The sequence below is a fragment of the Crinia signifera genome, chromosome 5, assembly GCF_055691185.1.
Source record: "Crinia signifera chromosome 5, ASM5569118v1, whole genome shotgun sequence".
In the NCBI taxonomy this organism is placed as follows: Eukaryota; Metazoa; Chordata; class Amphibia; order Anura; family Myobatrachidae; genus Crinia; species Crinia signifera.
In genome coordinates this window covers 56,866,951-56,879,773 of record NC_139221.1, presented here as the reverse complement: position 1 = coordinate 56,879,773, position 12,823 = coordinate 56,866,951, and the positions used below count along the sequence as shown (strand labels likewise).

Sequence of the window (12,823 nt, the reverse complement as noted above, 5' to 3'; positions counted from 1 at the left end):
GGAGTCAGGATATTCAGTAACTAGGTTGTTCTGGAGCTGGCAGATAGCAATTTATCATAGTTTACATGCAATAAACAATACGTACAGTATGTATATGCCCATGCTTCTCACTATAGGGTGGGATTATGGTATATGGTACACAGATAGATACATAGGTACATAGACAGTGAGAATCAGTTCTAAGCGTATGTACAAATATACATTTGAAGATGTATGTAATATATGTACTGGCAGTACAGTATATCTGGGATTGGCAGTGGACATGGGTCATTGGGTCGACCAAATTTAGGTCGACCTGCATTGGGTTGACCTCTGAAGGTCGACAGGGCGTAGGTTGAAATAGGTCGACAAGGCTAAGGTCGGCAGGGTTGGCAGGTTGATACAAGCATTAAGATGACAATGGGAAGGTAAAGATTTTTTTTTTTTGGTTTGTCCCAAAAGTCGACACAGTCGGTATGGACTCCATCAAAGTGTACCGTGTCCCATCACATGGCTCGCTGCACTCGCCATACTTCCGGCACGGTACCTCGCTGCACAATATATATATATATATATATATATATATATATATATATATATATATATATATATATATATATATATATATATATATATATATATATATATATATATATATATATATATATATATATATATATATATATATATATATACAAAAGAGATAAAGGCACCTCTAGAACAATAATAAGACACCCAGTGAAGTAGCAGCTAACATGAGTGAATACAACCAGTACCACAACCATATTTATTGGGGTTATATGCTATTACTTGAGAAACTCTTCAAACCACATATTCTCCAGTATACGTTATAAATGAGAAATAACAGAATAAATGTGGTGTAACACATCCCTGATGAAGTCACATGACCATTTTTTGCTGAGACAAAACGCGTTGTGTCTTACGTTTATCCCCATGACCTGCTCAGTTGGAGGATATTTTTATTTGGATGCATTTATTATGTATGTGTGTAACTTGGTTCTGATATTAAAATGTGTTAAAGCGTAATGTCACCTGTGTTCGTGATCATGTAGAAAGGACAGAATATTCGCATTGTCCTAATTCTGTTTTCAATCCATGCATTTTAGATATGGAAGTGGTACAACTTAACAAGCGTGCATCTGGTCAGGCTTTTGAGCTGATACTAAAGCCTCCATCTCCAGTCTCTGAGGCTCCAAGGACTTTGGCCTCTCCAAAGAAGAAGGATCTCTCCCTAGAAGAGATTCAGGCCAAACTGGAAGCTGCAGAGGAGAGAAGAAAGGTAACTCGCTAAAATATATACATTTCTTATCAGGTGCTGGGTACATACTAGACTAATAAACTGTTGCCCGGCCAATCTTTCAACCCATCTGCCGACAAATATGCCGCTCGGTAAGTGCATGCACATTAGCTATGATCAACACGATGTGTTGTGCCTGATCTGGGCAGGCATTTACATGCGCCCACCCAGTTGTGAAGCCAGTCACTGATGGCCTCTGCAGCAAGTGTATGGGTGGTCTGCAAACCACTCCATACTTGCCTACCTTAAGTTTCTCCTCTCTGTGAGAAGCCCCCATTCCTGTAAATGCTGCAATTCGTGGCTGTTTGGGGAGAGGGTGGTACTAGATGATGCAATTTGCATCATTTTAGCCCCGCCCCTTCACAAAGAACAAGGTGTGCTGGTATTTGACCGGCAGAGAGAGGCTCTGACAGACAACTGACGCCAAAAACTTTTCTATCAGTTTATTTGAAATATAATCAGATCTTAACATCAGTTTTTATATCAGTTGATAATGGGTCTATGTTAAGGTCCCCATACATGCCTTCTGATCCCATCGCATCGCACGCAAATCGCATGCAAAACGCATGCAATGCGATCCAGCCCATAACGGGTGCAATCATCACACCATGTATGGGCACCTTTTGATGGTGTATCAGGAACAGTTTATGTCCCGTTGTCTGGGTTTTGTAGTTATTAACAAGAGCAGTAAAGAACTCGGACTAAACACTGCTCAGCTCATTTTGGTGCATTTGAAAATAACCATATTGATAAGTTCGCTATGTTGCAAAAAACTAATTATAGTATACATTTTAATTACGCGTCAATGTACTTTTTTTACATTTAGGGGGTTATTCTGATTCACTCGGAAAGGCACAGTCACTCTATAATGGACAAAACCATGTGCACTGCAGGTGGGGTTGATGTAACTTGTGCAGAGAGAGTTAGATTTGGGTGGGGGTGTACTTTAAACTGATATCTATATTGCAGTGTAAAAATAAAGGAGCCAGTATTTACCCTGCACAGAAACAATAAATCAACCAAATCTAACTTTCTCTGCACATGTTACATCTGCGGCCCCCTGCAGTGCACATGGTTTTGTCCATTAGAGAGTAATTGTGCCTTTCTGAGTGAATCAGAATAATCCCCAATGTGCATAGGCGAATGTAGAATTATGGTAATGGGTGGTCCCAGATCTAGACATAAAAGCAAGGGGACCTTTGTGCGGCGCAGCCGCGCGGCAAAAAGGGGGCATGGCCTCATGGGAAGGAGGTGTGGCATCACAAAAGGGGTGTGGTATTACACTTTAGACCATACACAGTAATGCCCATTACACATTTTAGCAAACTCCGTAATACCCATTACACATAAAGACACACACCGTAATGCCAATTACACATAAGGCCACACACCATAATGCCCATTACACATTGTGCCACACATCATGATGCCCATTACATACAATATAACAAACCGTAATGCCCATTACATATTTGCCACATAAGTGCTGCTTACCTACGTGCTCATTGCTAGGGGGTTCTTGCTTGATGGCACCATAGTACCCATTACACATGATGCCGCACACCATAGTACCCATTACACATGATGCCGCACACCATAGTACCCATTACACATGATGCCGCACACCATAGTACCCATTACACATGATGCTGCACACATAATGCCACTTACACATGATGCTGCACACCGTAATGCCCCTTACACATTAAGCCACACATTATGCGTAATGCCCCCACATACCGCCACTTGTAGCGTCCCTTAAGCAATGCCCCCAAAAGTGCCACTTACTGTAATATTTATATGAGCCTTCGCTGCTGCTGCAGGGAGAGATGGAGAGTGGTGCAGCTGCCTCTATGGGGAAAGGAGCAGAGCACGCTCCCACACCCCTCCTGGTGTCCCCTCTAGCCGAGTGGACATTTGAAATATTGTGCGCGCTGTTGTTGTGCGTGACGTCGGGGGAGCACGCCGGGCGCCGGCACCACATGATTAAAGGGGGGGGCGGGCTGAGGTGAAAGCCGTGAGAAGAATTGGAGCGGAAGCTGCAGGGGTGACAGTCATTGACAGCTGGGCAGAGAGCAGGGGGCTGCCTGGCTGTATTCAGAGCACTGCAAGTCACGGCTGTTTGAAATAATACCCCTTTCACAACAGAAAATGCAGGGATTTACCCGGGAATATGGTCCCAGGATCATGCAGGGACATTCCCAGGCTGACCCCTTATACACCAGCCTAGTCCCTGCATTTTCTGGTGTGAGGGGGAGAGACAACCACTCGCCTCTCCCTACCCCCCTTTAACCAACCAGCTATATTTTCGGAACCAACTGACCCATTTACATGAGACCAGTATCATATTGAAGAACTTTTGAGTTGGCTTCGAATGATTTTTGTCCCGTGAAACTGGGCTGTTTGGTTCCAGAGAAATTTGCCCTCAAAGAACATAAACAGTAATGAAATTATATTTAAGAAATTCAAAAAATGGTTTAACCTCAATATCCCTGGAACCAATTAACCCATATGGATCCAGCCTGGTATCAGATTGAAGGCCCAGCGATTTGGGTTCGACTGAGATCAACCTCAAGCTTCAGTGATGCCGAAGGGGGAACTGGCAGCAGTTGATTTGGGTGGGGGTCGGAATTAGCGGGTCCCATGTTATCCTATAGGGAAAACTTTCCAGCTTTGCCTGGCAGTATCTCTGGTTCCCAGGGGGCTAGAGACACGGGGCTGGGCTCGTTGGAAAGTCCCATCCCTCAGCTACAAAATGGCTAATGGGTGGTGCACCCCCGGACCACCCCCTAGATTCGCCTATGCCTATGTGTAATTATTATAATAAGAGAAAGGAAACTGTGTTACTATCACACCATTATGATCCTGTTCTAGACTTCTACATGACGGTACCTGGGGAGTCAGGTGCAGGTGTTATGCTGGGTCTGGTGGGACCAGTGTAATGTCTGGGTGAGGTAAATGTCTGGCTGAGGTAAAGAAAGGTAAATGAAGCAGAGAAGCTGTGAGTGATGAGCAGAGAAGCTGTGAGTGATTATTAAACACAGTATATTATAAACTAGAAAACATTGTGGGGGGAATTTACTAAGATGTGTATTCTGCTTCACATGTGATGTTGCTATGGGCCACCAATCAGAATCTACTTCCTTTTTATTTAGCACCCTCTAGAAGATTGGTTGCCCATAGCAACACCACATGTGAAGTATAATACACATCTTAGTAAATTTCCCCCTTTATGTATTATTCTTTGGCGTGGATGAGATATGTTCTAGTATGTCCACCCTAATAATAAAATGTATAATCACATTTGATAACTTAATTTATCCTAAGCTTTAATATATGGTTTTTGGGTGTTTGTTTTTATAACAATTTACCAGACCTAGAATTCTTGTAATGAATAAATACTGATTGCTACTTCCCACTGTGCTCCACAGTCTCAGGAAGCCCAGATCCTGAGGCAGCTGGCAGAGAAGCGAGAGCACGAGAGGGAGGTTCTCCAAAAGGCTCTGGAGGAAAATAATAATTTTAGCAAAATGGCAGAGGAGAAACTGATCCTTAAAATGGAACAGATTAAAGAAAACCGTGAAGCCTATTTAGCTTCCCTTTTGGAACGTCTTCAGGAAAAGGTAAGAGCGCAGCAACATATATTACCCAGAATCCACTTACATAAAATTGTAATGTTGTTATCCTTGTCTAAGCAAAATTTTACTTTACAAAATATAAATGTTCCTTTATCTGTGCGATGCTATGTATCATGTTTAGGGCATACCCTATTGGCAGACCCAGATTAAGCCCTTTGCAACCCCCCCCCCCCCCAATCACCCCTGGCACTGTTGCACTCACCACACACAAAGCAGCAAGCAGCAACAGCCCAGCCTGCATTGGAAACCATCAGGGGGAGGGCCCCACTCATCAGAGAGAAGACTCCCAGCCATTGGGATGGGGGGGGGGGTAGGCTGTCACTCATGTCACTGTGCAGGACCTCAGTCCCCTCCTCTAGGGCAGCAGGCAATTTCCAGCCTCCGCTCTGCTACTGCCGATGGCAGAGGCTGGGGAGAGGTGACATAAAATCTGTCCAGGAAAATGTTGTAGCGCCCATTTTCCCAGAGATTTGCACAGTAGAGAAGTCACTGAGAATATGGCAGATGCGCCATGTTCCCAGAGACCTGTGAAAGTGCAGTAGACTCTGGCACAATGTCATAGCCTACTGCACAGCAAGAGCGGAGGGAGTCTACGCACGTGCCCCTTACTCTCTTTTATCTCCTCTGGTTGTTATGTGTATTTCCACAGAACTAAAGACAAAGGTCAAGATGCACTAGGCTTCAAAAGTGATAAAATGGAGATGATGAACAAGCAGCCAATCAGCTCCTTCCTGACATTTTTTAAACACAGTCTGTGACATTGCAGGTAGGAGCTGATTGGCTGGTGGTTTATCACTCTCCATTTTATCACTTTTGAAGCTTAGTGCATCTGACCCAAAGAGAGAAAAACTAAATTTATATTCATTCAAATCTGGCAACCTAGAGCTCAACAGCTACTGTGTTACTTTGAGTACTGCTATGATCCAATGACTACAACATATGGAGAGCCATGAGATACCTAATATTGTTTTCAGATCGCATTGCCGGATCGGAGCTGGGATCTCCATCCCGGGAGGGAGTCGGGATCTCCCGGGTCCAGCACTTTCACATTAAATCCAGGTCATCCATTGCACACAGAGTGACCGGGTTTAACCCTTCTTTTATCCCGAGTCGAATTGCCGGGTTGATCAACATGGGATATAAGGTTTTGTGTTTTCACACCACAACTCAAACCGGGCAATAACCTGGGTTTGAGGTGTGATGTTAAAGGGATATAAGTCTGATATCAATCCCGAGCAGAGTGTCCAAAATACTTTCCATACTAAAGTAGCTTTCTGTTGTGTTTCAGGAGAGACATGCTGCAGAGGTCCGCAGGAACAAGGAGCTTCAGGAGGAACTGTCAGGCTGAGAATATACCACCATTAGTCCCTTATTTGCCTATATTTACGGATCATGCGATAACAATATGGAAAATGTATGACATCACAATAACAAATCAAAGAAAAAAAAAACGACAAGAACTCATTCCAAACAAAAAAAAAAATAACAAAAACTTAAAAAAAAAAAAAAAACCTAAAAAAATGTGGTCTCTTTGCAGAATGATTTGCTTCATGTTTAAAAAAGAAAACGAAAAAAAAAAAATTTGGGTCTTATTTTGTAAATATTTACATTTTTGTTAAAAAATTACAAGTATTGCATTATGCAAGTTATTTCATAATCTTACATGTCCTGTAACAGGCTTTAGGTGTTGTCTGTTTCTTCTAAATTGAATTTGCTGAAACTTTCCAGTTACCCATGTCTAATCTCATTCCCTGCTGTCTTTCTTTGGTACATAACTTACAAGTAATCACAAGGTCGGTGGTGGTGAGAACAGCCGTCACTACACCATATATTTTGTAAGCTTTCAACTTTGTTAATTCAGTCTTTATATCCCAAGTACAATGATGTTATTACATGTCAGTGTCCAGAGAGGTTCTTACGTATTGTCAGAAAAACAAAAACTCTGTCCTTGGGTGTCATGGTAAGACAATTGCAGTGATTTCCGGTGTAGGCTAAACTGCTATTCCATTAGTTTGATAGTCTGTAATATCTGGGGAATAGATGTCTCTGTTCTTTGGTCAGTGAATAAAATACAAGAAAGAGGCACATAGGATCTGGTGTATAATACCGTATCTATTGCAAACACTAGTAGAAATAGTACAAGACAATTAAGCAACGCCATTGCACAAGGGCCCGACAACAAATAAACATGGCTCTATCTCTAGCAATAGCTCCCTGTCCGCTATCTCTGCTGTATTGCAAAAATGAATTAGGAATTTTGCCATTAAGGATTATTTTGTATGCATATACTGTACGCCACCGCAAAAGATCAAGTATTTAAGATTATTACTGAACTGGTAGAACTTTGACATTTGTTCAACAGTTGTGAGGTTTACCTTTTATTAGCAAAAAATACAAACCTGAATGGGTTGTTGGTACAACTACAGGGATCAATAGACAGGGTGCACGTGCCAAGTGTGGAATTGCCTAAATGCCACCAAGTGTCAAACATAGTTGCGATTTTGAAATTGTTCCTACCCTAAGGAAGTTGCTTCCTGCGTATTCTACTCTTCATTAGTGCTATTTCCTGTATGTCATTGTGAGCAAGCTGTGGTTAATAAACAACTGGAGTTCTGAGAACTTATACATGCTCTGGCTGTTTCTTATTTTTGTTTTTCAATTTATGCTTAAATGTCTTCTTTATTAAGTGTTATTTAATTGTCATAAAGCTCAGATCCTTTCTATTGTTGTCTAAATAGGTTTAATAATGAGTGGTCAGTATCACTTCCAGACTGAACACACTAAGGGGCACATTTATCAAGTAATATTTGCGGCTAAATCCCCGAAAACACTCGTTTTCAGGGGTTAACCGCAAATATTAAGTATCACCTAAATGTATTAGAGGGGGACTGCAGCAGGAATCTCCGATCCCTGCTGCGATCTCCACTGCAGCGCCGCCATCCGCATCCCCCATAGGTTTCTATGGGGGATGCAAAGCTGCCCGATGTATCAACATCGGGCAGCCCGGCTCCGCACCCCTGGGCTATCGCCATTCTGATATGGCGATAGCCCATTGTAGCCTATGGCTACACATCGCACTGCCCGAGCAGCAGTGCTGTCAGCGGGGTCGCACGCGCGCGCGCGCGGGGGGGGTGACGCATTACTGCACATGCGCAGACCCTACGGCTTCCGGGTCAGGGCTTCGCAGGGACGGGCTCCTTTCGGAGCTCTGTCCCTGAGCCCTAACATTGATAAATACCGGCAGTATTGCACGATACCGCAATGCGATGTCCGGCGATGTCACCGCGCCGGCATCGCTCTCTAATGATAAATGCGCCCCAAAGGGTTAAAATATACTAAAGCTTCTAAACATGAAAAAAGGTCACGTTGCCATTAGCAACATATCACATTCTGTCTGCCATTTCTCTATTGCAGCCTAGAAAATGATCAGATCTGTTTGGTGGCTATGGGCTACATCACTGCTTTTTATTTTTCGAAGCTCTAGTAAATGTGCCCCATAGAGTATCAGTTGTACTCATCTACTTTTGAAAAATCATTTTTTAAAAACTGTGAAGTAACACCTATAAGTGCGGTTGTATACCGCTACATCTGAGGTGTGTCGTAAAAATAGCTTACATCCAAACAGTGGCAGAACTTGTGAGTGGTCGGCCTAGGGGCAAAAATAAAATTTTGACTCAACTCCAACCTTAGTTCACAATATGCTACACAGCAGGGGGTAACAGGTAGAGGCAGAGGGTGACAGTACATTGCATGGAAATTTTGACATATAGAGGAAGTCAGTGACAACCAAAGGCAAAGGAAGGCAGAGGGTAACAGTGGCAGGCAGACGGTGATGGGGAGCAGTGGGTGACAGGGAAAGGATGACAGGGGGAGGCAATGGGTGGCAGAGGTACAAGCACAATGTACTGCATGGAGCAGAGAACAGGGGCATGTACCTTGATGGAGGCAGGAACTCAGTGGTCTCTACTCTGTCTGTGACACGTGCCCCTGCCCTTTGTGCTTTCCAGGTGTGAGCTGCCTATAATTCACTGACAGTAGTGAATGGGAAAACATATAGAGTGGTCTATTAACCCCTTCCCGACATTTGACGTACATTTACGTCATGGCCGGGAGGTACTTCCCGACACATGGCATAAATGTACGTCATGAGTTTAAACTGTCACTGCGTCTCGAGACGCAGTGACAGAGGGACGATGTCTGCTGTCCCTGACAGCAGACATGTCCCTGCATGCCCAGGGGGGGCTGCGATGCCGCCCCCCCGTCGGCGATCGCTGTGATTGGCTGTTCAGTGTGAACAGCCATTCACAGCGTTTTCCTGTGTTACCAGCGAATCGGACGCTCGGTAACACAGGTGTCAATCACCGCCGGGCGTCAGGGGGCATGAGGGGGTCATCGGTGACGATGACACCTCACCCCACCCTCACCCCACCTGCCCCCAAGGCTGTGATTGGTCCGTGGGACCCACGGACCAATCACAGCCAAGGCGCGACATTTAAACTGACGGTGACTGCGCTGCAGACGCCATTCCGGTCTGGAATAGCGTGCAGAACGGTCACCGTGCCTGCCTGCCGTGAATACCGACCTGATCCTTGCTAATACTTACCTGATCCTTGCAAATACCTTACCTGATCACCTTATCACTGCTTGTAGCGTGCTGGACGCTTCCTGGATCTGACTTCCTGAGACTTCCTGCTGCTGCTGCAGTGTGATAGAGAGATAGAGAGATAGAGAGAGAGATAGAGAGAGATAGAGAGATAGTGACAGAGAGAGCTATATTTTGTGTCTGCTACCCCCCCTTTTTGGGGGTGCAGGGGTTTTCTATATATAAATAACTGTCAGTGCTGCTGCTGCAGTGTCATACAGTGATAGATAGTGATAGATAGTGATAGATAGAGAGAGGTAGAGAGATAGAGAGATTTGTGTCTGCTACCCCCCCTTTTTGGGGGTGCAGGGGTTTTATTTTATATATATAACTGTCAGTGCTGCTGCTGCAGTGTCATAGAGTGATAGATAGTGATAGATAGTGAGAGATAGAGAGATAGAGAGAGATAGTGACAGAGAGTGATAGAGAGTGTATATTTTGTGTCTGCTACCCCCCCTTTTTGGGGGTGCAGTTTTTTTTTATACATATAACTGTCAGTGCTGCTGCTGCAGTGTCCTAGAGTGATAGATAGTGAGAGATAGTGAGAGATAGAGAGATAGAGAGAGATAGTGACAGAGAGTGATAGAGAGTGTATATTTTGTGTCTGCTACCCCCCCTTTTGTGCTGATCAGTATATCTGTGCTGATCAGCAACTTTTTGGGGGCGCAGAGGTTTTTTTTTTATATATATACCTGTCAGTTGCTGCCAGTTGCACTGTCAGTTGCACCAAAGGTTGTGCACCTGCTGTCCCTCACTGGTAATCAGTGTCGCATCACTGATCACCTTTTTTTTTTTTTGTGAGTGCTGTGGGGTCTTTTTTTAATTTTTTTTTTACACACACTGATTTTGTGGGTGTCCTGTGGCCACTGTGCGCCGATCAGTGACGTACATCACTGATCAGCTTTTTCGGCACAGGGTTGATCTATTTTTTATTTTTTTTTGATCAGATTCCTGTTGCCTTTGAGCGCTGTTCAGTGACAGACGTTACTGACCAACATCTGTGCTCAATTTTTGGCGCAGGACCTTTTTTTTTTTTTTTAACCCCTTCAATTTTTTATTTTTAACCCCTTCATTTTTTTTTTTTTTTATTGGTATAAAGTATTTTTTTTTTCTGCACCACATACACACTACACACTACATACCCCCCGGATTGAAATAAAGTTTGTACCCCCCCCTACACTATACACGTGTTGAAACATTTCACTACCAGTAACACAAAAATAAAAATGGCATCCCAAATGTCCTCCCAAATGTCCTCCCAAATGTCCTCCCAGTCATCCAGGAGAATGTATTCAGTGGAGGAGGCATATGCCATGCTTGCCTCTGACTCTGACACAGGCAGTGATGCAAGCGGGGAATTTGAAGGATTTGTCTTAAGCTCCTCTTCCTCCTCTGGTGATGAGGGACCCCCTCAAAGACGCCCCCGTAGATCAGCTGAGATTCCCCCCCCAATAATTGATCTAGTATGGACCCCACCACCAGACAATTTTGAGCCCCAGGTTCCTGAGTTTTTGGCCATGCCAGGAATCCAATTTGATTCCACAGGTCTCAGAGAAATTGACTTTTTCAAATTATTTTTCTCTGATGATTTTATAAATTTAATGGTGGACCAAACTAATTTATATGCCCAGCAGTTTATTGCTCAAAACCCCACGTCATCATTTGCTAGGTGGACCCCTGTAGATGCAGTAGAGATGATGACGTTTTGGGGTCTGGTGTTTCATATGGGCATAGTAAAAAAGCCAGAAATTAGGCAATATTGGAGTACAGATGTTCTGTACAGTACTCCATTTTACCGTATGGCCATGCCCCGGACTCGATTTGAGACAATTCTTAAATTTATACATTACACCGATAATGCACAGTGCCCACCCAGAGATGATCCCACCTTTGACCGGCTATTCAAAGTCAGGCCGGTCATTGATCATTTCAGTGCCAAATTTGAAGAGGTGTACATCCCTGAAAAATTTATTTGTATCGACGAGTCCCTTATACATTTTAAAGGAAGGGTTAAATTCCGCCAGTACCTTCCCAGTAAGAGGGCAAGGTATGGCATAAAAATGTATAAACTGTGTGAAAGCACCTCAGGGTACACCCACAGGTTTAGGGTTTATGAAGGGAAGGATTCAAGAATTCAACCGCCAGAATGCCCCCCCTCCCTCGTAGGTGTTAGTGGGAAAATTGTCTGGGATTTAGTGCACCCCTTCCTGGATAAAGGTTATCACCTCTATGTGGATAACTTTTACACTAGCATCCCCCTGTTTAAGGCCCTTGGTTCAAGAGGTACAGCAGCTTGCGGTACTGTGCGCAAGAACCAAAGAGGCCTCCCAAAAACGCACATTGCCCAAGTAATGAGAAGGGGTGAAAGCAGGGGAATATGCAACGAAAATATGTTGTTGGTCAAATATAAGGACAAGAGGGATGTCCTTATACTGACAACAATTCACGGAGACAGTACCACCTCCGTCCCTGTACGAGGTACCAGTACCCACACCTCAAAACCTAATTGTATCCTGGATTACAATAGGTACATGGGCGGAGTGGATCTTTCAGATCAGGTACTGAAGCCGTACAGTGCCCTGCGGAAAACAAAAATCTGGTACAAGAAGGTGGCCGTGTATATCATCCAGATGGCACTGTATAACGCTTACGTGCTATTCCGTTCTACCGGCCAGAGGGGGACATTTATGCACTTTCAAGAGGAAGTCATAAAGGGCCTAATATTTGGGAACCAGCAGGCAGAGGGCCCCAGTACTTCTAGTACTGGCCCCCGTATTGTACCAGGGCAGCATTTTCCTGATGAAATCCCCTCCACTGGAAAAAAGGGCAGGACACAAAAAAGGTGCAAAGTTTGCTATAAAAAGGGAATAAGAAAGCAAACTATTTTCCAGTGTGACACTTGCCCCGACAAACCCGGCCTATGTATAAAGGAGTGTTTTAAAATATACCACACATCTATGGAATATTAGGTTCATAATTTCACCGTGCTTCGGGGGTCTTGCTAATGCCACATAGCACCCACCATTCATTCCACCAGAATCTGAGCCGCAAAATCCAAAAATCACTCCTTCCCTTCTGAGTCCTGCCATGCACCCAACTGGTATTTTTTGGTCACATGTGAGGCATTGCCATACTCGGGAGAAATTGGGGCACAGATTTTGGGGTGCTTTGTCTCCTTCATCCCTTGTGAAAATGAAAAATTTTGAGCCAGAACTGCATTTTTGTGTAAAAAAATGTAATTTTTCA

The 12,823-nt window shown here is 43.9% G+C and overlaps 1 protein-coding gene across 1 annotated transcript in view; it reads left to right on the top strand.

Moving 5' to 3' along the window:
* Nucleotides 1–7,558, top strand: part of STMN2 (stathmin 2) — a 45,893-nt gene extending 38,335 nt beyond the window's left edge. The window contains exons 3-5 of the mRNA XM_083187275.1: nucleotides 1,107–1,279; nucleotides 4,729–4,920; nucleotides 6,224–7,558. Of these exons, the coding sequence (XP_083043401.1) occupies nucleotides 1,107–1,279; nucleotides 4,729–4,920; nucleotides 6,224–6,283 (425 nt within the window). The 3' untranslated portion in view covers nucleotides 6,284–7,558. The remainder of the gene's footprint in view (nucleotides 1–1,106; nucleotides 1,280–4,728; nucleotides 4,921–6,223) is intronic.
* The last annotated feature ends 5,265 nt before the right edge of the window (nucleotides 7,559–12,823 follow it).